General features: G+C 45.6%; 1 protein-coding gene across 1 annotated transcript; it reads left to right on the top strand.

Moving 5' to 3' along the window:
- The first annotated feature begins 8,841 nt into the window (after window positions 1–8,841).
- Window positions 8,842–14,749, top strand: LOC119378734 (uncharacterized). The gene is made up of 3 exons (XM_037647768.2): window positions 8,842–9,031; window positions 10,273–10,381; window positions 12,087–14,749. The coding sequence occupies exons 2-3, from the start codon at window positions 10,290–10,292 to the stop codon at window positions 13,429–13,431; spliced, it is 1,437 nt and encodes a 478-aa protein (XP_037503696.1). The 5' UTR covers window positions 8,842–9,031; window positions 10,273–10,289; the 3' UTR covers window positions 13,432–14,749.
- The last annotated feature ends 12,779 nt before the right edge of the window (window positions 14,750–27,528 follow it).

Genomic DNA, 27,528 nt, shown 5'->3' with positions numbered 1-27,528 from the left:
GGTTGTAGAAGCACGTCGAGCGAAAATTTGGCGGAGGCCGCGGCGTGCTTGCAGCGGCGTGCTTCGGCTTGCATCAGCGGAGGTTTCCAACCGCAACCGCTTTATCGACATGGCGCTGCATCGTCGTGCATATAACCACTTCCGGTACCGCTGCACTCCGTAGTGCATATAACATTGTTCATCTTGTTTTCCGCGAGTTTTGCGCCACTGTTTTTCGCCGTCTAGAATCCCGCTACGTAAAATTTCCCAGGGAACGCGAAGTCGCCGAGCACGTACGCAGGTTTGCGGCAGTGACAGTTTCCTCAAGGCATGGGCGCCCTGGACGGGTGCCATATTGAAGTCTGTCCCCCAAAAGAGAATGCCGCTGATTACATTAATTATACGGGGTGGTACAGCATCATATTATTAGCTGTTGTGGACCACACCTACAAGTTTCAATACACTAATGCAGGAACGCCTGGAAAAAGCCACGATTCCAATGTCTTTCAGCGGTCACGGCTTTCTAAAGTGTTGGCTGGCAGCCGATTCACCAAGGACAAAAGGCTCCTTAAGAATGTGGAAATTGGTCCAGTGCTGCTTGCTGACGTTACAGCCAACAATAATGAAGCCTTACCTTCACCCTGGCCCTAGAGGTTCCCCTACGCAGTACTTTAACTACCGTCTCTCGAGTGCCAGGCGTGTGGTTGAAAATGCATTCGGCTGGCTGAAGGCACGCTTCCGGATCTTGCACACGCTCGAGTGTGACATTGACAATGTCAACAGCATCATTCGTGCATGTTGTGTTCTGCACAACATTTGTGAACAGCTCAATGATCGCTGCGATGTCTTGTGGGTGGATGCCGTCACAAATGAAGATCGAAGACGGCCTCAACCAGTTTGTACGACGAGACGGGTGGAACCATCTGGTGTGGCTGTGAGGAATGCCCTTGCTGAATACTTGCACTCTACTAAATGAGAGAATGCTGCGAAAAGAAGGAACGATGTGCTCTTTGCGTGTGCTCCTATTAGAATTTTGCTGTGTAGTGACCTAGAAAGTTTTTATGCATTGCCTGTGTCGCGATTTGACCACAATGCCGTGCGAGTACATCACAATGTCATGAATATGTCGTACTTTTTACCCTTGCATACAATAATAATTGTTGGGGTTTAATGTTCCAAACCACGATAAGATTATGAAGGATGCTGTAGATGACGGTTCCATAAATTTCGATATCTGCTTCTTTAACGTACATCTAAATCTAAACACACAGGCCTCAAGCATTTCTGTATCCATTAAGAAGGCAGCTTGGGTTTCAATCCTGCAACCTTCGGGTCAGCAGTCGAGTGTCATAACCGCTAGACCACCGCGACGGGGATACCCCTGCCTACAGAGTTCAGGTTTATTTATTTATTAGATGCGAAGTATCTTAAGGCGGAGCTCAATCCTGTGCTGGTGGTGTGCGGCGTGAAAACCCTTACTGCACATGCGCATACCCCCTCCACACACCTCCTCTCCACTCACCCTCTCCCTTCCCCTCTCCACTTCTCCTTTCCACTCTTCCTCTGAAACGCGGGCTAGACATGCGGAAATTCTCTCCTGCGCAACGCCGCGATGAGCTCAAGCGCATGCGCGACCCCTCCCCTTCTCTCTCCTCTTCTACGCTGCCCCCCTCTCGCCCGCCTGTCGACCGCGTTCCCCGCTCGCCCTGTGAGAATTAATGGCCAGGCTAGATAGAAGATACGACGCGCGTAGCGTCCGTCTTCGCGTTCCACGACGCGAGGTCGGTAGCATGCCCAACGAACGCCAACAGAACGCGATCGTGCAAGTGCTCCGGCTTCGCATCGCTTCATGGTCCCATTTAGCGGGAGATGGTGTAATTGTTTTATTTCTTCAACAATACTGCCAATCTCATTCGGGATCATTGCAGGAGGAACACAGTGTCACATACAATAGTCATAAAAGAAAAAAAATACTTAGTACATTGTTAGCTCCTTAGTACAAGGCACTCTTGACGTGAGAGCGTTTTGTAATGATGTTACAAATGTGTTTATGGACTTTGTATTAGTGATCGATTTATCTAGTTCATTCCATTCTCTAATTGTACGAGGAAAATAAGAGTATTTTAGGCAGTTTGTGTTGGTTGAGTATTCAGTCAATGTTTGGGAGTGTTCCCGTCTTGTTGGTCTTGTAGTGTTTAATGAGAGGAACTTGGTTTCATCAGTCTTAATGTATCCATTCATACATTGGAATAGAAACTTTAGTCTTGCTATTTTAGCTCGGCTTTCTATGGTTAGTAATCTAGCTTGCTTTAGCAGTTCTGTTGGCGAATCCGTACTCTTGTATTTATTGAATTCAAAGCGAATCACTTTCCGTTGTATGCCTTCTAGTTGAGATAGATGCGTTTTGGTATGAAGAAACCACGCAACTATGGCATATTCTAGCATTGGTTGAACCAGCAGCTTTGTTTTAGATGGTGCGAGTCGCAGTCGATGTCTAAGAACAAAAAGCCTTTTTAGGGCTGATGTTTTTTATGTGGGTTTCGCACCTGAGATCGTGTGACAGTGTCAAGGTATTTGTGTTCTTTCACCTGTGGAATTGTGATGTTGATTGTGTAGTTGAAGTCAGATTTCACCTTTTTACGAGTTACTGAGAGTACTGCAGACTTTTTGATGTTAATCTTCATTTGCCATTCCTGACACCAGTAATGAACACGGCGTAGGGCTTCGTTAAGTGTCTCTTGATCTGATGTTGGATTTATTTCGAGGTATAGGATGCAGTCATCTGCAAAGAGTCAGAATGTTACATTGCTTATGGACGGCAAATCATTTATGTACAAAAGGAATAACATAGGCGCGAGAACACTGCCGTGCAGTACTCCTGATGTGACGGGTTGTGATGAGGATGCTGCATTATGAATTCACACAAACTGTTGCCGATCTGTTAAGTAGTCCTGGATCCAATGAACAATACTGTCACCGAAAACGGAAAGTTTCAAAACTAGCTTTCTCTGCGACACGCAGTCAAATGCCTTGGTAAAATCTAGCAGTACTAGGTCTATTTGTTTCTCGTTGTCAATGGCCAGCGACATGTCATGCACAGACATGCGCAGACATAGGCACAGACATGCGCAGAAGCCTATATATGCCTATGTATGCCAGTATAATGCGCTGCACTAAGTGTTGGATAAACAGTTGAAAGTTTGTGCTCCCCTAAACCCTTTCCCTCGTTATTTCTTTGCTCGAAAAAGCCACAACTGTGGCTTCCACTTGAACATTAACCGACTAGCCCAGCAACGTGTACTTTAGATATGCATTTCACTATTTTGTTTAGTAAAATAGCCAGTTGTGTTTGCAATTTTGTGATTGAAGCTGTACCTTTGTTGGTTCTCCCCGAAACCAAAACCCGTGTTTGGGCACTGCGAGTAATCTTCAGAAATTTCACTGCAAATCTTACTACAAAACACCCCGCAGGGGCGTCTGCGCAAACAGGCGTTTGGTGTGTAGCGACATCACGGACCCGAGCTAACGGGGGGTTTCGACCCCCCGTTAGCTCGGGTTCCTGGGGGTTGAGCCGACGCCGGGTGATTGGACCTTTAAGGCCCCCCGGCAGAGGCAACACACCCCTTTGGCCCCGTCTTCACGTAGACGGCACCCCTGGGCTGACCCACCCAGGGGAAATCGGCAGTCGCCTTTTCCTGTCTCTCTCTCCCCTCATCTTCGTCTCTCTCTCTCTCACTTTAAATCTTTCCTGTCTACTCCTCCCTTCTAGTTACTCCCATATTTCCTGGCGGCAAGGGTTAACCTTGTGTAGGTATCCAACCTTGGATAGTTATATTGGGTTATAGTGACAGCGTACGGCTGGCGCCGTGCAGGCTGTTTGACAAGTCCAGCCGCGTCCCCTTGTTGGGCTCCGTGGTGGGCGGGTCGGCGCTGTTGCCGAACACATTCATCTTTTTATGGCGTCTCAAGCATCCGCTCTTTTTGATCGGTCTCGTAAAAGAGGCCGCACCGAGGCAACCTATCATTTCTCAACGCAGACCACTGTATCATATCCCAAATACTACGTCATTCACAGTGAAGGAACTCCAGTAAGAAAGCTATCCCCGTTTTTGGTGGCCAAGTGCCTAAAGGAAAAGATCGGGCCCACGTACAAAGCTTCTAAAATGTCAAGTGGTGATCTACTCCTCGAACTTGCCGACAAAGACCAAGTGCCGAAACTCTCTGAACTCAACCGTATTGGTGACACAACCATAACAATTTCCGCACACAGATCCCTAAACACCAGCAGGGGAGTAATATCCGAAGAAGATTTCTTGGGTCTAAGCGACGAAGAACTCCTCGAAGGCTTCCAGGACCAAAATGTCATAAAGGTACAGCGAATAGTTATCCGGCGCAACGATCAGGAAGTCCCTACAAAACATGTGATACTGACCTTTCGAACTAGTGAATTGCCCACCTCTCTTGAGGCAGGGTACGTCAAAATAAATGTCAGGCCCTACATTCCTAATCCCAGACGGTGTTTTAAATGCCAAAGGTTCGGACATGCATCCCATTCGTGCAGGGGAAAAGAAACATGTGCAAAATGTAGCGAAAACGACCACAAAACCGAAAACTGCACTTCATCGCCACTTTGTGTCAACTGCAAGGGTGATCACCCAGCGTATTCCCGCTCATGCCCATCATGGAAAAAAGAAAAGGAAGTCATCGCTCTGACCGTCAAAGAAAAAATATCATTCCACGAAGCACGAAAACGCCTGTCTTACCTTTTCCGCAGGAGTTATGCCGATGTGGCGCACGCGGGGGCAGCGCCACAGAGGCCCCAGGAGCCCACCTCGACCACACGCAGTGGTCCCTTGGTGACTCCAAGCGCCCCCCTGGTGGAAGCAGCGTCTGCTGCTCCATCCACGTCAAAGGGCCCGCAGACTCCGGTCTCCAAGGGCCCTAAACTCAATCGAATGCCACGGCCTGAGACCCGGGTTTCAGCGCCGAATTCTCGATCGTCCAGCGCCTCTGAGAGGGCGATGGAGATCGACCACAAAGCCTCGGTGTCATCGACACCGACTGACAAGCGCTCCCTGGAGCGCGCCAAGCAGGACAAAGTCCCCATCACGACTATCTTCAACAAAAAGCGATAACTCAAATGGTTATCGCTCCTGTATGCTATACAACTGCTCAACATATGTCACCTATACATTTTAAATAACGGAACACTTTACAACTGTATATTTGCTCTTTTTTCTCCATCATGGTTTTCATCGTTCACTGGAACTGCAGAGGGCTACTACATAATTTAGGTGACATAAAATACATCATAAAAGACATCATAAACAAGTACTCACCAATAGCATTATGTTTTCAAGAAACTAACCTAGGCGCAAAACATAAACAAGTCCTTAAGGGGTTTACAGTTTCCCGAAGGGACCGCGAAGGCTGTAGCCGACTTTCGGGAGGTGTAGCTATTGCCGTTCAGTGCGGCACTCCTACCCGATATGTTTAACTAAACACGTCTTTCGAGGCCGTAGCCGTCACCATTTTATCTTACAAAACCATCACCGTTTGTTCTCTCTATATCCCACCCCACACCCATTTTACCACGAGAAACCTAGAAAACCTAATGGAACAGTTACCAAAGCCATTTATTTTAGTGGGAGATTTTAACGCTCATTCTACTCTTTGGGGTAGTGAGAAAACTGATCAAAGAGGGCAGGTCGTTGAAGATTTTGTTTTGTCAAGTGATATCTGTCTTTTAAACTCGGGTGCTTTTACATACTTTTCACCAACCTCACGCACTTTTAGTTATTTAGATCTTGCTCTGTGCTCACCAAGCCTTTTTAACGATCTTAAATGGAATGTCCTCGACACATCATATGGCAGTGACCATCAACCGGCCATCATCAAACTCTTACCAACATACGAAACTCTAGCTACCAAGCCACGACGGTGGAAATTACAACTCGCGAACTGGCCGCTTTTTACTGAGAACGCGAAGCTCGAAGATGTCTTTTTACCGGAACTTCTATAGAGGAATTGAACGAAAGGTTTATAGAAGTTTAATTACAGCGGCAGAAAAGGCGATACCACAATCGTCCGGTATCGTGCGAAAAAAATTAAATCCCTGGTGGACGAAAGAATGTACCGAAGCGAAAAAACAGCAAAACAAGGCCTGGGGAAACTTACGAAGGTACCCGACGTATAGCAACCTCGTGATCTATAAACAGGCAAAAGCCAAAGCACGATTTATTCGTAGGCAAGCGGAGAAGTGCTCATGGCAAAAGTACATATCATCAATTAATAGTTCCCCCGCAGGGGCGTCTGCGCAAGCAGGCGTTTGGTGTGTAGCGACACCACGGACCCGAGCTAACGGGGGGGTTTCGGCTCTCTCCCACGCCTAGCCGTGCGTGGCATTGCCGTGTCCGGGGAAAAGGGGATCCTGGGGGTTGAGCCGACGCCGGGTGATTGGACCTTTAAGGCCCCCCGGCAGAGGCAACACACCCTTTGGCCCCGGCTTCACGTAGACGGCACCCCTGGGCTGACCCACCCAGGGGAATTCGGCAGTCGCCTTTTCCTGTTTCTCTCTCCCTTCATCTTCGTCTTTCTCTCTCACTTTTAAACTTTCCTGTCTACTTCTCCCTTCTCGTTACTTCCGATTTTTCCTAGCGGCAAGGGTTAACCGTGTGTGGCTCCCAACCTTGGGTAGACCATATTAGGTTATAGTGACGGCGTACTGCTGGCGTTGCGCAGACTTTTACATGTTCTGCCACGTCCCCCTGTTGGGCTCCGTGGTGGGTGGTAGGCGCCGTTGCCGAACAAGCGACTTTTTCCATGGGACCCTCGAACCCCTCTTCCACAGATCGTGCCCCAAAAAGGGTACGCACCGATGCATCTGAATCTTTTGGCCCAAAAACAACGACACTTTTCCGAAATACCACGTGGTTCACTGTGAACAATCATCTGAAAAAGCCAGAGCCATTTCACCTTTTCTTGTTGCTAAGTGCTTGAAAGACACCATAGGAACGGGATATAAGGCCACAAGGATGGCAAGCGGGGACCTACTCCTCGAATTAAAAGACAAGGCACAGTACCTTAATTTGTCACATCTAGTCGCGTTTGGAAACATCCCGTCTCTGTGAGCGCGCACGGACCATGAACACTGTCAAAGGCGTAGTGTCCGATGAGGACCTGATTGGCCTCAGCGAGGAAGAACTTCTAGATGGATGGAAAGATTCAAATGTCACTCATGTCCAAAGGATCAAGATAAGGGCGACAACACAGAAATACTGACCAAGCATTTGATACTTACTTTTGCCTCCAGCACACTACCCGAGACCATAGAAACCGGCTACGTCAAGCTTGCTGTACGACCTTTCATACCAAACCCGCGGCGATGCTTTAAATGTCAAAGATTTGGTCACGCGTCTCAAAGCTGCCGAGGGCAGCTCACTTGTGCAAAATGCGGAACGACGGGTCATTCTGTTGATGACTGCGCTGGCGATGGGACTCACTGCGCGAACTGTGAAGGTGATCACCCTGCGTACTCCAGGGCCTGCCCGGCCTGGAAGAAAGAGAAAGAAATACTCACGATAAAAGTAAAAGAAAACATATCGTTCCGCGAAGCACGACAGCGAGTTTCATCGTCATTTCCAGCAAGAACATCTTTTGCCGAAGTGGTGCGACGGGGGGCAGCACCACAACGGCCTATCGCGGTTGCCCGGACCACTCGCAGTGGGCCGAGGCAAACGCCACCCGCCCCCATGGTGGGAGCAGCGAAGGCTGCCCCGCCTACTCTGAATCTGACCACACCGGCGGCCACTACAAGCTCCAGCACCGTAGAGGCCAAGGAGAGCACATCGCCCTCCGGCTCGGTGGCGTCCAAGACTTCGTCACACCAGGCGAAGTCCCCACCTGCCAAGCCAGAGATCCCGGCGACTCCAGGGTCGTCGGGTCTCACGACCACGCCTCGCCAGGCGAGGTCGGACAAACAAGCCAGCAGCTCGCATACGCGGGCGTCCAGTGCCTCAAACGAGCAATGGACACAACTCCGGTGCCTCTGGTACCGAAAGAGCGGCGTAGCTCCCTGGAGCGCGCCAAGAAAACAAAAAGCCGATAATGAGCCGACGACGGCCTGCTACTTGAGCTCTAAATTTCGACCTAAACAACACCCACTTCCTTCTCGTACACACAGCACTACCTGATATCCAATATGGAAGCACAAATTATACAATGGAACGTGAGAGGACTGCTTAGAAATCTCGACGATGTCCAAGAACTCTTACACACAACATACACCAAAGGTGCGGTGTGTACAAGAAACACACTTAAAATCCAAACACACGAACTTTCTACGCAGCTACTACATTATTTTCCGGAAGGACCGGGATGACGCCATCGCGCCATCCGGGGTTGTAGCCGTTATAGTTAATCAAGGAGTAGCATGCACACATTTACCACTTCGAACTTCCCTTGAGGCAGTGGCTGTTCGAGCGGTTCTTTTGAACAAACTCGTCACCATTTGCTCTCTCTATATGCCTCCACATTACCAACTGCAAAAACATGAATTTCAGTCTTTAATAGATGAGCTCCCTGAACCTTACCTTGTACTTGGGGACTTTAATGCGCATAGCTGTCTATGGGGTGACTCCCGCTGCGACGCGCGAGGTCGTCTAATTGAACAGTTCCTTTTCTCTTCCGGCACGTGTCTCTTGAATAAAAAAGAGCCAACATACTATAGCCTTGCGAACAATACCTACTCGTCCATAGACCTCAGCATCACATCTCCATCACTTCTGCCCCTTCTAACATGGAAAGTCATTAATAATCCCTATGGAAGTGACCATTTTCCTATAGTTCTGAGCACCCCAATAGACCGATGTCACCGAGCATACTGCGCATGCGCAAGCTCGACGACGACTGACCGGCCGCCATCTTAGTTGTAGTTCTCGGAGCGCTTGTGCCGCTGCGGTTTGCAGGACTCTCCGATCAACTTGCGCCGTGTGAAGAAAATCGACTTCGATCAACATCGCATGTGCTTGACATTACTACTCAGACCTTCTAGGTAAGTGTTTCAACGAAGCTTATTCTTTCTTACAGCGTAGTTTATAAAATATCACGCTATATTGCACAGCTGTAGCGGCCGGATCGGCCCGGCATAAACCGACGAGCCGGCGTGGTCTTTCCGTGCATTTATTCTGAAACAGAGAGGTTTGTGACCCTGAGCTGGTCGTCAGTTAACGTTTAGATTATGTAAGTGGTGTAGTCAACGTAAGGCAATGTAAAGGTAGTTGCCAAAGGCTGTATGGGCCGCTTCGCGGAAGTGAGAAGCATCGCGCTGATCGTATTTCGCTGCATTAGCGACGGGCATTTGCTAAACACATTCCGAGTGTGGTGCAGTTGGAGCTTTCCGAGCACTGAAAAACCGAGCAGTAAAGACGCACGGAAGTGCAGGTCCGATATGTTGTCGCTGTGTTGCGCGCTCGATTCTGCCGTTCTTGTAATGCGCCCTTAGCGGTCAGCTGATCCCGCCGATTACGCGCGCCTACGTACCGTCGCTCTGACCACCACCCAGGCGATACGCAACAAGGAGAAATATAGGAAATGGAAAGGCTGCTTTACATATTAGATTATCGTGACGCGCAGCCGAGAACGCCTGTGTAGTGGGTGGCGAAATGCCGATTTGTCTAGTTCGCTATCATGCAGCCGTCTCTGCTGCATCGGTCATCATGGGTAGCTAGCCACTGACTGGAATGTGCTAAGAAAAATTTGTCGCTCGCGGAGAAACGTGCTCGCCCAAGCACTTGAAATTTTACGGAGCCGTAGTTCGTGCCGCGTTCGTGCTGCATCGGTTATCATGGGTAGCTAGCCACTGATGGGCATGTGCTTTAAGGGCTAAGAAAAATTCGTCGCTCACGGAAAAACGTGCTCGCCCAAGCACTTGAAATTTTACGGAACCGTAGTTCGTGCCGCGTTCGTGCTGCATCATCATTCCTTTTGCATTGATGGTTATTGTGTATGGATAGTTTGTTGCTAGCACTTTCCAAAAGCAGCTACGTTTTCAGTGGAGCTTTGTTTGTGGAAGACGACCAAGTTAGCACTTTAAGCAGCATATGGCTGTGGGAGTTAGCTGCATGTGTGCTGGTCCTCGTAGTGTGGTCATCTAAGAGTACGGTTGAAACAGTAAGAATAATCACGCCATATAAACCTTTGGCTTATGAAATTTTATTATATGACAAGCTCATAAAAGTGTGTTAGCACTTGACTATGGTAGGTTGCAGTATGCTAAATATTGTTTTGTCGCAGGCCTGTATATCGTGATCATGGCATGTAGACCTATAACCGACAACCAGGAAAAGTGGACCAGTCAGACAAAGTCACTGAACCCATTCTTTGGAAAAGAACACATCTATAGGTATGTACAACATTGTGTTAAAATGGAACCAATTTATAAATAAGCCGAGACATGGGTTAAAGCTTGTTTTTCAGTGCGTCCCCTTGCCAGAACACATAAGTAACCTTTCTTAGGGTGATTATGCCACCACAAAATGTTTGTTGACAAATAACACCTATGAAATTTCTCCTTCAAGCACGTTGAGGAGCAAAATTATGACATGGCAATGAATGTAGAAATAATCTGAGCCTTTCGGAACAATAACGAAAATATGAAATAGTATGTGCCAACTTTTTGAATGCCACGGGGCTTTTAAGACAGACAGCATTCGTTAACTTTCAGCTCTTGCACGCAGCAGCTTGACTTAAATGACATTGAATTTTCAGCAAGCACATCCACAGAGTGGTATAAACATCTGCATGGCACATATCATTACCTAATTATTTATTTGGACCTGTTGTAGCATCACAAGGACATTTTTTCAGGGAGGTTACAGAGTAACAAACACCTGTATACAAAAAGTGCAGTGCAAGAATTTAATATTTTACTACAAAGATGAAAAAAAAGGGATGACAAATAGGAAGGATTTGAACACAAACAAAACTGGAAGCACAGAAAGAGAAAAAACAACTACATAATAAACCTACAAAAAGGGGCAGGTCATGAAAGCATCCGGCAAACAGTCAGTGTGTGCAACATAAAACTGCACTTACACACTGCAAAATAATAAGCTTGCTTAACGAGTGAGTGCTCCAAATCTGCTGGACATGCCAGGTAATGTCCTGTCATGTAGTACCAGAATGTGTCGCAAACTATGGGAGGCCTACTATCAGCAAACAGTGTCTGACACACGCGCATGATTCCACTTAATCCTTCAGCATTCCTCAAAAATGTGAGAGTTCATAAAGGCACGTGGAAACCTGCCAGCACACTGCGAGTTTGGAGTAAGCCAGTTAAGTCTGTGACATAATAAAAAATCCTCACACTGGTCTTTTCTCATTTACTGAAGCGCTGCTGCGTCAAATGCTGACGTTTCAGACATTCTCAAGGATTGAGCTTTCACTCTGACAGAAATTGTTTGCCTTCTGTGTTCCCAGTTTGCTTTTAGTGTATTCTAGACATAGGTCGGCAAACTCACTCATGAGTCAGCTCAGTCCAACTCACTCAGACTCAGATCGAGCCATGAGTCTGAGTTTGAGTGAGTCCGGGGGAGTAAAATTTTCGTGAGTGTGAGTACGAGTGAGTCCGGTTGGGAAAAAAAATTTCGTGTGAGTGAGTCCAGTTCAGGAAAAATTTTGGCAAGCCTCAGCCTGAGGGAGCCCTAAGCGCAATATATAAATTGTGAGTGAGTCTGAGTGAGCTCCATGTTTTTTGCCGACCTATGATTGCAGATATATAACTGTGTTTGCAGTGTTGAGCTGCGGGTAGGTGCTTGTCCTTGGTCAGTAGCTTGTTATCGCTTATGCTTTACCAGCTGGATTGATTCATTAACTCAGTTGTTCAGCACAGTACACTGTGACAAAAGGCAGAGAGAGAGAGATACTGTTTTATGAAGCTTGAGGGGTCATTTACCACACAATTATAATCTTTCAGAACAGTTCTTGAACTCCAGTTATAAGTTGCAATTCCATAAAAATGGTATTATTCATTTTATTTATCTTTCCAGGTGTACATCTGCACTCAATAAGTTGCACACCATATGCTGACATTATAATATTTCATGCAGGTACATAGAAAGCAAAGGTGCTCAAAAACATCGAGATGCTGGGATACGCCTCTTCACTTCAGGACATTTGCAGAAGCTGCAGTTTTTGGAAGGCAGTGGTGCAGAGACCGTTGTACGTGCAGAAGTGCTAGCTTCCATGACTACTAGGACCCTGTACAAGGCATCCATCAAGTTGTATAAATGTGATGGTGAGGTAGTTTCGGGGAGCTGCACCTGCGTTGCAGGCAAAGGTGCAGTGTGCAAGCACATCTGCTGTGTCTTGTATGGTTTAATGTACATTGCACAGCATGATCTGGCATCTGTGCCAGACTCTCTCTCGTGCACAGAGACAGAAAGACAGTGGTACCACCCCAGAGACCCCAGGAAGGTCACGGAAGATTTTGAGAATGTAGTCTTTTCCAAGGACACCTGCGACAGGATCAGCTGTGCACCAGAACGACACCAAAAACGAATTCAGTATTCATCTTTGAAAGCAGACAGAAAGGTGATGAAAACACCCAGCCTGATAAACTTGCATGGCAATCTTAAGAAATGCGGCCTCGACTGCTTTGCCGACATTCTCGAGGCAAACGACTTCTTGCCCGTGAGAATTGCAGAAACAGCAAATTGTGCTGAAGAAGACAAAGGAATGCCGAAACGATGGCTTGATGCTGTAAAAGCTGGAAGTGCAGTCCAGTACACAGTTAATGACGTGAATGCTGTGGAGAATGCCACAAGGCTCCAGAGTGGATCACCCATGTGGCATCATTACCGGAAAGGAATTATAACTGCATCATCGGCGCATAGAGTGTACACATGGGTGAATAGTACGTGCAAAAGAAAGATGGGGCCCCATGATGTGCGCTCTCTGCTAAGCACTATCATGGGTAAGAAAGTGCGTGCTACTTATGCCATGAAGCGGGGCCTTTTATGCGAAGACAGCGCAAGGAAGGCCTTCCTTGAAAAAAATAAACAGCACGTGGACATCGACGTGAGGCAGTGTGGTCTTTTTTTATGCCGCAACCATCCTTTCCTTGGGGCAAGCCCAGACGGAATCGCTACATGCAGTTGTTGTGCACCACGCCTTTTGGAGATCAAAAGCCCCATGAGAATTGATGCATTTTGCAAGAATGAACTGCGTGGTGGATGCCTCAAAGCCAGCAGCAGGTATTTTACCCAGGTGCAGACACAAATGGGGGTTACCGGTCTGAAGAGTTGTGTCCTCTTCGTGTACAGTGAAGAAAAGTGTGTGCAAGTTCCTGTACTTTTTGATGAGGCATTCTTCACTGAGCTGGTGAAGTGCTGCAAGTTTTTTGCTGACCAGTACCTGGTGCCTTATTTCTCTGGAAATTGGCAGCTTTCTTAATCAGTGTAAATTTACTGTTCCTCTTTGTCATCCCTTTCTGCATGATTTATATTCTGCTGGTGTATGATGTACTATGCGTAATCTCACTTTAATGACGTGTGCAGAAAATTATCCTCGGTACTAATATATCCCATGTATCATGTATCTGGCCGAGGAGTGGCACAAAGCTGCTACATAGCAGCTCTCTATCTGTAATAATAAGTGTTGGGGCTTAATGTCCCAAAACCACGATATGATTATGAGACACGCCGTAGTGGAGCGCTCTGGAAATTTCGGCCACTTGGGGTTCTTCAACGTGCACCCAAATCTAAGTACACAGGCCTCAGGCATTTTCACCTCCATAGAAAATGCATTGTGTAACACAAGAAACTGCGAACATGCATCGTTCAAGCTGGTTTATGCGAGGAATACCCCAATGACGTTCAGTGCAATGTGGCCAAATGTCACCAACAAAGCCAATCTTGATCTCACAATTTATCTACAAATGAGCCAAAGAAGCAAGACTGCTTGCCCTCCTGCATATCAAGACCCAACAAAGGATTGACACTCATTACTTCAATGTTCAACGATGCCACAAGGACTACCAACTGGTTTGGATTATGGACCTTGATACGACATAGCGAGAACCATTTGTGATGGTACTTAGGACCTTGCGATGTATGTGGACATATTGGTGTACTGGACTATGATGTCATGCTTGGTGGCATGACGGAAGAACTGTTCCTGCGTGCTACCTGAAGTTTGCCATCTGCTGCAGCCCATGCGATTATTTATTTTTATGTGACCTGCTCATATTACCACTGCTCAGCACAAAGCATGTGTCTTGCCACTATCTCTGTACTGCAAGTGTTTTTTGCCTGCACTGTGAATAATATATTTTCTCACCACAAGTACACCCCAATAAACAACTCATTCTGTACTGGTTAGATTGTTTGCGTCTTCACCGACACAACCACGTGAACAGTAATTTTGTTTGAAAGAAAAACCGTAGAAAAAGCTTTATTCCTAACTGTAGGAGGTCGAACGTGTCTTCGCTTTGAGCGCCTAAGAATGGTTTTGTCTTTCGTTAAAGTTTCAAGATGTTGAGACACTTACACTAGCAGCAACGTTTAGATAAAGCAATGAAACTGTACATAGGAGAGTATTCACTTTATTATTCAGAGGGCATTAACGCATAATTTACAAGAGGTGGACAGAAACAAAGTAAACACAGTTATCTTGTACTGGCATAGTTCAAGCAGCTCATGAGCACAGAGGGAGACTGTTGGATCATGTGTGGGAACACTGATAATTTAATTGTACGCTGAAATTCTTTCATATGGCAGCCACTGGTTGAACATATATCAAAGAAGTTATCACACATGTGCGTAACGTGCATAGCAGTGCGTAAACCTTTCCTGCAATCAACAGTGCAAGGACATATTGATACATTAATGCAAGACATCACTTAGGCAACGAACAGTCCCTGAACATCATTGCTGACAGTCTCTTGAAAGTGCTGGTCACTGTGCCATCACTTTCACAAAACAAGCAAATACATCACTTTCCTTCTAGCGCATGCCCTTGTTTGATCATGCAGAAGTATTCAGATGTCTGAATGAAAAAGTGCTAGCTAACTGAAAACATGTGAGGTTAGGACATGAGTGCTAATCTCGCATATTAATAAATACAGTAAAATCTTGTTAATTTGAAAGCCATTAATTCGTAAAATCAGATAATTCAGGCGCGCTCTCTGGTCCCGGCCAGCATAAGTGTTGTTTAATGGAATCAAACCCTCCTTAATTCGGTCATGATTGGCCGCAACCCGGTTAATTCGGACGATTCTCAAAGCGCACCCCACACGAAGCACCACAATCGTGTGGTGCAAAGGAGCGACAACAGTGTTCGCAGGCAACCGAAACGAGGTGGTGCAATCTGCATCACTACTGCCATCAGCGTGAACTGTATGGGAACAATGTTTCCAGTTAATTTTGAGGTAGCACGTTTCGGGTTAGTGAAGACAGGAAGGTCGTGAGCCGCGGTTACATTGTAGACAAGGTCACAAGTGGCGAAAATTACTGCTTTTAAACTGCTCTTATGAAAAGTGCAGGATTTACTTATTCGTCAAGAAAATAGAAGTGTATTGACATTACACACACTTAATTTTTTTTCTTGATACTTTCGATAATTCAGAATTTAGTCAATTCGGATATTTTTTTCGGTCCTGTGAGATATGAATCAACAAGCTTTTGCTGTACAAATTTTTACGGGAAGATCAAGGAGCAGAGACGCACACAATGGAGCCACTGAAACAAGAGTTTGGCATTAACTTTTGACAATGTCTAAATTTTCCTGACCATCTCAAAAAGCAGTTTTTCTAGTGTTCAGCTGGGTGTAGTTTTCAGCAAAGGTGAATCAATGAAGTTAGACAACAGGGCACAGATCTGCCACACTTTGTTGAGTTGTTCAGCCATACTGTTTGGGAAAATCTGTGATAGTATTCTGAAGGTTTTCACCCTCCTGATGACTCTCTCAACATGTATTCGCACGCTTGCGATTCGTCTTGTTTCCTCTTCGTCTTTTTCTGACAGCTGCGGCCGTCCACCCATAAAAGGAGGAATGTTGAGACCTAACGAACGTGTCTTACATTCATCTGCAATAGTGAATCCCCTATCGGCCATGATGCTGCGCCCAGGAGTGAATTTATCTAAGATTCCACAGTGATTGGTCAAGGCCTTGTCCGACAAACGGCCAGGTGCTAGGTCCGAGACAAATGTCACAAATCCGTTGGGGCTGCAAACAATCAGTCCCTTGGCGGTATTGTGCTTCTTGTACAACGAATACGTCTCACTTTGAACGCGAAAAGATGACGGTGTTTCAATGAAGATCTCTGTGCAGTCGAGGATACCGTCCACGGTGTTGAATCCCTTGGAAAGGAAGGCTTGTGGGCGATACTTGTCACACAGATCTGGTGGCATCCATGTGGGCACCTGCATCATGCGATAAAAAAAAAGCTTCTTCATTCCACAGAACCATGTTTGTGTGGATAACACCATGGCAAAATATAAAGCATCAAAAGTACTCACTTATATTCAATTTAAAATATGCCTTAAAACTGAATTTGTGAGAAGCGACAACATGCAACTCTCCCGAACTGCTGCTCTTGTGAACAGAGCTCGGGAAGTCAGTCTACATTTTCATTTTGAAGCAGTGCAACAAATAGGCACAGAGAAGTGAAGACACGAGTGCCGACACTTGTACAATATACGGAATGATGCTTATTGTTTATGGCGTTTTTGCAATAAGCTTTGTTTCCCAAATAATTAGTATATTGGCACATATCCATTTCGTATATAATTTTGTAAAATTTTTCCTTAACGCTTCAGTTAAGAGAGGACTGGTGTCATCCCTTCTTTATACATTCGTGGTCCGCCTCGGTGGTACAGTGGCTATGGTGCTCGGCAGCTGACCCAAAGGTCGCGGGTTCGATCCCGGCCGCGACGGTCGCACTTTGGTGGAGGCGAAATGGTTGAGGCCTGTGTACTGTGTGATGTCAGTGCATGTTAAAGAACACCAGATGGTCAAAATTTCTGGAACCCTCTACTACGGTCTCTCATAACCATATCGTGGTTTTGGGACGTAAAACCCCAGATATTATTATTGTACATTTGTGACACTGCTACATCATTACACTTGCATGATTACATCCTTATTTTCAGTTGACGTTGTGCATAAACTTGTTTGCGGTGTCACGTTTTTATTTATTAAACTTATTTGCATTGAGGAAAGAAATACTCTACTGCATCGCAGCACAAAAATAATGACTTACATGAACCAATATGACAGCAAAAGCTCACAAGTAACGCCCTTCCCACAATTGCCAACCAGCCGCTGTGAACGGCACGCATGTTATTCTTAAGTCACATTTTCAATATTTCTGTCCACTGCCATGCAAATGAGACACAAATTATTTTCTGCTGAAAAGAATACATCTAAATCGAGGCGTTCTTCCTACCTTCTTCATGCGATCAGACATATGGATCTATGGAATTAGCAACTGGCTTATCCATAGAGCTAGATTCTGTAGGCATGACACCTTTCCCTTCCAACTTGAACTCTCGTATTCTTTCTCTGAAAAAAAAACCAGTCCAATCTCTGGATAATTTGACAACCAAGATCAAGGCAGTTTCACTCATTCTGTATAGGCACAACAAGTCCAAGCTTCATTCGAAGAGCATCACGCATGGTGATCATGGTGCCCGCGCAAAACTCGTTGCAGCCACCGGCTAACCGTGGTGTCAACCAGCAGCCATACGCTCAGGTGTTCCCTTTAACAGTGTATTGCTGTGTACATGCATTGTGTAGCTGAAATAGCACACATACACTGTTTAGTTGGCAATATTGTATTGCAGGCTGAAATCTATCGTATTCTCACAACACATCTTGAAAGTGCCTACGAGTATCAATAACTTCAGACATTCCGTTAGGTTGTACCACACCATGGACTAGACTTTTTCTCACATCAATGTGAAAATAGGCGTCTTTTATACAAATAACGTAGTAACGATGATTATGTGACTGTCAACTTAAAAGTGTTTTTGCATACCTGGCGTAGCTTGTTGTGGAAGTCAAGCCAGGTTACCCATAGGCGGGACACCGTGCTCTCCGACACATCAAACCTGTAAATGAAGAGAGACTTCCACAATGTTCTGTCTTGTATCATATTAAAACAATGCAAGAAGCAGCTAGAAGATGGAGGGTTGAAGTGACGGGCACTCGTAGGAAAATTGAAGAGCCCCTAAACTATCTCCTTTATTTTTTAACATTTCAAGTAAATGCATGCATCGAATTCGGAATGTCACAATCATCGGTATCAAACACAGCAGTACCATGTGCCGCAGGTGCACCACAAAATAAAAATAAACAATGCAGTGTTCCTCTCTGGGTCATTCGCCATTCCCAGCATTGGTTGCGACGTCACCAGGAGAACCTGGTCACGTCAACAGCAGAAAGAGCCCGTTTGTCTGCCTGCAAGTATGTGTCCTCCCTGCTTATCCTCCTTGCTCAGCAAGTAGGAACCATCAGCCAAGAGAAGAGATGAGCCAATGTACGGGGTGTAGCGAAGGAAAGAGTGAAACGAGCGAGGGCCGCATTTAGATATCAAACACGCTTAACTCCACTATTACAGCATTACTTCAAAACATTCTCAAAGGAACATGTTCGTTGTAGTCTCATGTGCAACTGCAACAACACAACTAAATTTCAACCACTGTGTGGATTAGGAGTCCTTTAACTAGTGCCATGGGAGGCACTTGTCGTTCAGGGCAGCAGCTATAGAAAAAAGTCACTTTGTCGAAAAACTAAACTCCAATAATATTCCTTGTTAAGTCCTATCCTTGCATTATAGCATGATAGTTTACATGTGCATGTTGTAAGCATTATAAATTAATGCAAAAGTTACAATGATGAGAAAACATGTTGCATTTCCTTTGCACCTAAGGAATACCACTTCATTTAGAGAACATGTATATTTGAATGACAGCAGAGAGGTTGACAGTCAAGAACAGGGTTAGCTCACCTGAATGCAAGGTCGGCTCCGTCAAGTCCCAGCCGAAGTCTCATAAGCACAATTATTAACTGTGTCTTGAGCGGCAGCAGAAACTTTCTGTCTTCATTTGCAGTTCCTTTCATATTCCAAAATTGCAGGCTGTTCACGTCGTCTTCTAACAGCGACCAAAATGCCTCCAAATGCAGGCGTGATGCGAATCCAGTATAGTAGCGCAGTCTCTTTTCGTTCTGAGCCAAGACATCGTATTCAAACTCTGTTCTTTTTGTTTTGGAGGCCTTTCTGAGGCAACCACTCAAACGTGATATTTCAAGCACCAAACATCTGTTCTTTTGCTGAAGGCGGTTATACAGCCTTGCTGAATCTGCATTAGCCTTTGTTTTCTCCTCTAACTCCTTCTTCAATGCAGTAATTACTGCTTTAGCTTTTTCTAGTTCCTGCTCAAGATGGTGAATGGATTCTTGCTGCCTCTTTAGCAGATCATTTTCATTGTGCTCATGATATGTATATGAGTGTTCTTCGAATGTATCACAAGCAGTGTTCTCAGTGGCACTGCACAAGTCGGTGCTGTTTTCATCATTTGATGTTTCCTCGCTGTGTGGCTGTTGCACTTCAACACGGTTGGCAGGTAGAGTGCGCTGTATCAGTGGAAAGTAAAGAAGAAATCTCATTACATAAAGAAGATATTTAAACAGCTATAGCACTGGCAAATTCCTTTAATGGGAAAACTCTGCCACAGCAAATCTTCTCTCCAAGGTGTATAGAAAAAGTAGCAGAAATTCGTGTCAACACACTGGTGTAATGAATAAATAATCTACTTATTTGTCACAACGTACTCTGTCAGCTGCTACGTTTAAATTATGTGCATGCTGAGTGATGCCTTGCCATAAAAAATGGACTTTCATACCTTCACTTGATTTTCGACGCTTCTTTATAATTTTTTACTTAAGTGGAAAGACTGTCGGTACCCGAACCATATACGTTTTCTCCCCTTCGAAGTGTTTCGCCGCAAACTCTGTGGCCTGTTGTGGGCACGAACTTTGAGAACCTGCAAAAAATGTCGTATTTTTTGTCCTTTGTGGTAAGGTGGTGCAGTGGCATAAATCATGGGGATTTCTGACACCCCTTGTGTTCGTGCATGCCTTGCAAGTGCCTCCCAAAGCACTTTCAAAGAGCAGAAACAAAGTACAAAAGTGAAAGCTGCTTTCTCTTTCAAAAAGCACTGAAGAGTACGAACTTTCCAAAATGTTACGGGGTGCTCCTGATGTGTTGCAAATGTTTATTATGATTGGCTTTAAATTAAAAAGTAAGTAACAGTTGACGGTAAGTAAATGTTGACAGTTGGCGGAAGCCGCTGATGATAAATTGTGAATCTGATTGTCAGGCTATGGTTATGTTAATTATAAATAAGTCATCCCAAACATAATGACGCTTACAATGCAAGAAAGTTTCCAGGAGTGAATCGTGGGAGGCTACTATTAACAGGTATACATGCTGGGGAATGAAGCTGAAACGTTTGTTCACCGAGCCCCCCTCCCCCCCCATAAAAAAAAAGTACGATTTTTCTGGATTTGCGCCACTAGCGTGGTGGGTGGAAGTTTGTGGAGCGGATTTCTAACCAGCGACTCGCTCCGCGATTTGCCTAACGTGGCATCAACATGCACTGCGCCGAGTAGGTGATCCCGGTGATAGTGCACGCAAGAGATCGTAAATGATCAAGTGTAGGCTAAAATCAAGTTTAAAAAATATCGTCACAAATTATACGAAACATTTGCGATATGGGCATGCTGACAGGCTTCCTCTGTTATATGCGCGATTAATACAACACCCTGAAACAGCCTCTGCCGTAGCACTGATGCCTAATGAAACGCGCATACCATAATCGCATCAATATTATTAGTCTCGCGTTCCGGATAAACACGCCGCACAAGCGTTTCGAACGCCGCGCGCGCTCTCCTGTTTTGTAAATGTACAGCACCTGATACGATTATTCTTTATATATACGCGCGATGAAATACCTTTTTCAGCATAGGAAGTTCGGAAGACGCCGGCCGACATGGCCGGAATGTATCGCGGCTGTGACATGAAGGTATCTGCGCTTACCGTGGAAAATACACTTTTATACGTGCCTCGCTACACTTTATTTTAAGTCAAGTCGATCGGCTAATCTGAACTGAGTAAGCTAAATGCCCTAACGCAGCAAAAACAACAAAAGACAGACTTACTTGCCACGCTGTCCAGCTCTGTTGATACGCTGCAGCCAAAGCTGCCGAAGCTTCGTCTCTTTCGGGAACACGTAAAATCCGAGGCCCTTTCGTTTCGAACTGTTGTTGAAGCATCCAGGAACACAACATGTGAATCCACCCATCGCGGAAAATAAATGAAAGTTAATAATCTCACTGCGGTGCGGCCCGCCGCAGCAACGAATACACGGGCGCGCGGACGGATGACTACAACTACCGGCATGCACGGCAGCGGGCGTAGTGAAACTAGCTGGTGAGATCGGTCTATAGTTAATGAATGTCCTCCGCAGGTTCCCAAATGGCAAATTGACAAAGCCGATTGGGAACAGTTTCGTAAAATGGCTCTCTTAAGTTGGACCAACATGCGTGCTTTAAGCATAGATGAAGCTGTAGACTACTTACAGCTTTTTTGATTGATGCCGCAATGAAGTGTATCCCACAAACAGCTGGACTGCCCGGCAAACGACGTGTGCCATGGTGGAACACTGAGTGTCGAAACGCGCGCAAGAAAAAATAAAGCATGGAGGCTGCTTCGGGACTCGCCGACAGCCGAGAATCTGGACAGTTTTAAAAGCATAAAGTCACAAGGGAGGAGAACTCGCCGACAGGCAAGAAGACAAAGTTGGCAGAAATTTTTATCGGGAATTAACTCATATACACAGGAGGCTAAAGTCTGGAACATGGTTAGTAGGGTAGCAGGCCGACAAGCACATTCACTTCCCCTAGTAAACATGCAAGGTGACAGCTTGGAAGACCAGGCGAACTTCCTAGGTGCACACTTCGAACAGGTGTCGAGCTCGTCACACTACACGGAAGCTTTCCAACGATACAAAACAATAATCGAAAGAGAGAAACTAGAGCGTAAATCCGCCAAACACGAAGCATACAATGAACCTTTCTGCGTAGCTGAGCTACAAGCATCGCTTAATTGCTGCAATAATTCCGCCCCAGGCTCCGACCGTGTTGTATGAAATGTTGAAACACCTGCCATCCGAAACACAAAAACCCTCCTTTCCCTATATAATGCTGTTTGGTTTTTCCGGTGAGATCCCCTCGGCCTGGAAAGAAGCCATTATTATTCCTATTCTAAAACAGGGCAAGGACCCATCCTCCGTTGCGAGCTACAGGCCTATTGCACTGACAAGCTGCCTGTGTAAACTTTTTGAAAAGATGATAAACCGCCGACTGATACATTTCCTCGAAGCAAACAAATCACTTGACCCATACCAGTGCGGTTTTCGAGAGGGTAGATCTACCTCTGACCACCTTATCCGTATCGAGGCACAAATTCGCGACGCTTTTGTTCACAAGCAATTCTTCCTTTCGGTGTTCCTCGATATGGAAAAGGCCTACGACACCACATGGCGCTTTGGAATATTAAGAGACCTATCCCACTTAGGTGTCCGAGGAAAGATGTTGACCATAATCGAAAGCTATTTGTCCAATCGCACGTTCCGTGTTCGAGTGGGTAATGTCTTGTCCCGAATATTTGTCCAGGAAACTGGAGTACCGCAAGGTGGTGTCCTGAGTTGCACACTGTTTATTATAAAAATGAATTCCCTACGTCTGTGTATTCCACGGAATATGTTTTATTGCACTTATGTGGACAACGTACAGATCGGTTTTAAATCTTGCAACCTTTCAATGTGCGAGCGGCAGGTGCAACTTGGTTTGAACAAGGTAACCAAATGGGCAGACGAGAACGGGTTCAGCCTTAACCCGCAAAAAAGTACTTGCGTATTATTCTCAAGAAAGAGAGGCCTCCATCCCGATCCGGACATTGAGCTGCATGGTCAGCGGCTACCTGTGAAAACGGAGTACAAATTCCTCGGCGTAATTTTAGACACGAAACTAAACTTCATATCACACGTAAAGTATATAAAGAACAAGTGCTTAAAAACCATGAATATTTTAAAGGTATTTTCACGCACTACGTGGGGTAGTGACAAGAAGTGTCTGATGAATCTTTATAAAAGCCTCATACGCACGCGCCTAGATTATGGGGCGATAATATATCAGTCTGCGACACCAAGCGCGTTGAAGATGCTTGACCCTGTCCACCACTCGGGTATTCGTCTTTCTACGGGTGCTTTTCGCACCAGCCCCGTGGAAAGCCTCTACGTCGAATCGAACGAGTGGTCGCTCCACCTGCAGCGATCCTACATGTCGTTTCTATACTATCTCAAAGTGAACGCAGACAAGGAACACCCCTCACACCCCACAATAAATGATTTATCTAGTTCGGCCCTTTTCGACCACCGTCCCTCGGTGCGACAGCCCTACTCACTTCGTGTCAGGGCTTAGCTGAGGAAACGGGTGTGCCACTTTTCGAACACTGTCTATTGGCTCCCGCTGCACAACTACCGCCGTGGCGGTGGCAGCTTATAGACTGCGATCTTTCCTTCATGGAAGTAACGAAACACGCGCCTATTGCACATATCCGTACACACTTCCTTGAACTACAACACAATACACTTGTGCAGAATTCTTTACAGACGCCTCAAAGTCCGATACTTCTGTGTCTTACGCAGCCGTTGGGCCATCCTTTACGGATTCCGGTATTCTACACCCTGAATCAAGTATCTTCACGGCAGAAGCTTACGCGATACTTGCGGCCGTTAAACACATTCATCAATTAAAACTACAAAAGGCAGTTATTTACACAGATTCTCTAAGCCTGGTAAAAGCTTTAAAAACTCTGAAAAGACACAAAACCCCATCTTTGTCTCGCTGTATTCTCTTTAAGCACGATCTACGCACTTGAACAACATGTCGTAGTGTGCTGGGTGCCAGGGCACCGCGAGATTCAAGGCAACGTGTTAGCGGACCAGCTAGCAGCATCTGCCCACGAAAACAGTCACAATACATCCTTAGCTATTCCCCCATTAGACCTAAAACACTTCCTGAAAAGAAAGCTCAGAGCCTTTTGGCAGACCACATGGGATACGCATACACGAAATAAGCTACACGTTGTCAAACCGCATCTGGGTAATTGGCCGCCAGTATCGAAATCACGCCACACAGAAGTTACACTCTGCAGACTTAGGATTGGTCACACATACAGTACACACACACACCTTCTGTCCGGTGGCGAGCCACCTTTGTGTGATAGATGTGGCCAGCCACTCACTGTCCTTCACATCCTTATCCAGTGCAAGGAACTCGACGCTATCAGAAAAAAGCACTTTTCATTTCCCTACCAACAGCAATTTCCACTTCATCCTTCAATGTTCATCGGTAGGGACCCGCTTTTTACATACCAGTCATTGTCTGCATTTTTAAACGATGTACGAGTTTTCATGTCATATATCAAGTGATCCGTAGCACGGCCTCTAACAGAGGTCGCTGCTGCGGTGAATACGTTAAAGATAGCACTTGCCTCGCGGCCCTTGGACTCAAGGGCATTGACGAGGCAGTGGTGCTGATGTCATATCTTCATAGTTTTATTCTTGCGACCACTTGTCATTAATTCCACTGCACATATTTCACGTCACTCTCATGATTTAAATATATATATATATGTTTTACCCGCCTTTAGCGCGAGGAATTTTAAGGCCCCTATACAGCTACTTACCGCACCATTGTTCACATCCTTGTCTCATGAACTGGCGCTCTTTGGCCATCAATTGGCCCTTGCGCCATTAAACACCACATACTATCATCAATTAATAGTTCGGCCACCTCAAAACATATCTGGGACCAGGTGAGAAAATTTAGAGGACAGTACTCATCGTACGCAATACCACTGCTTGCAAGTCCAGACACAAACAACACTAAAGACCAGGCCGACCTATTAGGCGAACACTTTTACAATATCTCGTGCTCTGCGAATTACACAACGGCATTCCTCAAGTACAAAGAATCTGCTGAGAAGCAGAGACTGCCTACTCTCAGTACCTCAAATGAATTCTATAATCACGATCTCACTCTACACGAATTAAACAGGGTACTTTCCACCGGTAAAAAAACAGCAACAGGGCCTGACCGGGTACACTACACAATGCTGGCGCATCTTTCCCAAGCATCGGCGGTGGCACTTCTCCAATTCTTCAACAAAATATGGGAATCCGGCATAATGCCTCAAGCTTGGAAAAATGCAATAGTCACACCTTTTCTAAAGTCTGCTAAACCCCCAACATGTCCTAGTAGCTACAGGCCCATTGCATTAACAAGTTGTCTTGCAAAAACGTACGAGAGCATTATAAACATAAGACTCACCTTCATTCTTGAATCAAGACACCTAATAGACTCCCACCAATGCGGATACAAAAAGGGCTGCTCCACCACTGACCATCTCGTCAGACTTGAGCACGAAATACGAGAAGCGTTTTTACGCAAGCAATATTGTCTCGCAGTTTTTTTCGACTTAGAGAAAGCATATGACACGACGTGGCGATATGGTATTCTAAGAGACCTTGCAGACTTGGGAATCCGTGGAAGAATGCTAAAATGCCTATGTGATTTTCTCTCGAATCGAACATTTCAAGTACGTCTCGGCACAGCACTTTCACGAACATTTGTCCAAGAAAATGGCGTACCACAAGGTTGCATTCTGAGCACTACCCTTTTCATAGTCAAAATGAACTCCATTAACAAGGTCATCCCCCTCACAGTCATGCACTCTGTGTACGTGGACGATCTCCAAATTGCCTGTCGAGCCTCGAACCTTTCAACTTGTGAACGGCAACTCCAAATCACTATAAATAAACTGGCGAAATGGGCTGACAAAAACGGTTTTCGCTTTTCCACACAAAAAACTACTGTTGTTTTATTTAAGCAGAAGAGAGGATTATGCCCGGACCCAACTCTACGATTAAACAATGTCCCGATAGCAGTAAAACAAGACCATAAGTTCCTAGGAGTTACATTCGACCAAAAACTCAACTTCCTAGCCCACATAAACGCACTAAAAGTAAAGGCAAACAAAGCACTCAACCTTCTTAAAGTGTTATCCCACAAACAATGGGGTTCCGACCGACTGTGCATGCTACGCATCTACCGTTCTATTGTGCGCAGTATTTTAGACTATAGTTGTGTTGTCTACGGCTCAGCACGGGAGTCGTACATTCAGCGTCTTGACCCTGTACAGAATCTCGGCCTACGACTGTCCAGTGGTGCCTATAGAACATCCCCTGTGCAGAGTTTACATGTAGATTGTAACGAGCCTCCTCTATGTCACCGAAGAATGTCACTAACCCTGTTTTACGTTTTGAGAATCAAGTCGCTACCTGAACACATAAATCACGACATTGTCACAAAATGCGACTCACGCTTACACTACCTAAACAGACCACACTTAATCAAGCCACTTATTTTAAGGTTTGAAGAATACTGCCGCTCATATGGCATATCAGAAGAAGCGCTCAATGTAGCAAACAAACCGCCAAGACTGCCCCCTTGGTTTGACCTAACACTACTTTGCGACTTCTCCCTAACGCACCTAAAGAAAAAAGACACCCCACCAGAACACATCATTCAGGAATTCCGTGCACTCCAGCATAAATATAGAGACTGCACCGAATACTACACAGACGGCTCGAAAACGGAAAATCATGTGGGTATTGGGATTGTAACAGGGGAATGTGCTGTCAGCGTTAGACTTCCTCAGTGCATATCCATTTTCACAGCTGAGGCTTATGCCTTGTATGAAGCAGTTCGATATATCATAACTGGGGAACATAAGAAGGCGATAATATACACGGACTCGTTAAGTGTACTAAAAGCTCTACATATGAAATCTGAATGTGAACCTTTAGTTGGCGACATTTTAAATATGGTCGTTCGGAGTAGCCAAGCCGTTTCTATTCGTTTCTGCTGGGTCCCAAGCCATTTAGGGATACCTGGCAACGAAAATGCAGATAAATACGCTTCCTTAGCAGCACACAAAGCCCTTACAAAAATAAAAATTCCCCTGAAAGACAGCAATAGAAAAATTCGTCAAGCACTGTTATTAACTAAATGGCAGCAGCACTGGAACTCGTATACGAACAATAAGCTCTATGTAGTAAAGCCCATACTCGGAGAATGGAAGACCTGTCGTCACCAAGAACGGTTTGTTGAAGTTATACTAACCCGACTCCGTATTGGGCACACACACTTGACCCACAACTTCCTGCTCACAAACGACGAACAGCCAACATGTGAAAAATGTCAAGAAACTTTAACAGTAATGCACATACTGATCACATGTCCCCATTACGATACGCAGAGACGAAAATATTTCGACCAACTATACAAATATCGTACGCCTATCCACCCTACTCTGCTTCTTGGAAATGATCCACTCGTACCCTTGGGCTCTGTGCTAAA

This window comes from Rhipicephalus sanguineus, unplaced genomic scaffold (assembly GCF_013339695.2).
Source record: "Rhipicephalus sanguineus isolate Rsan-2018 unplaced genomic scaffold, BIME_Rsan_1.4 Seq950, whole genome shotgun sequence".
Lineage (NCBI taxonomy): Eukaryota > Metazoa > Arthropoda > Arachnida > Ixodida > Ixodidae > Rhipicephalus > Rhipicephalus sanguineus.
Note: the sequence above shows the minus strand (reverse complement) of the source record. Positions and strands in the feature narration are given on the sequence as shown.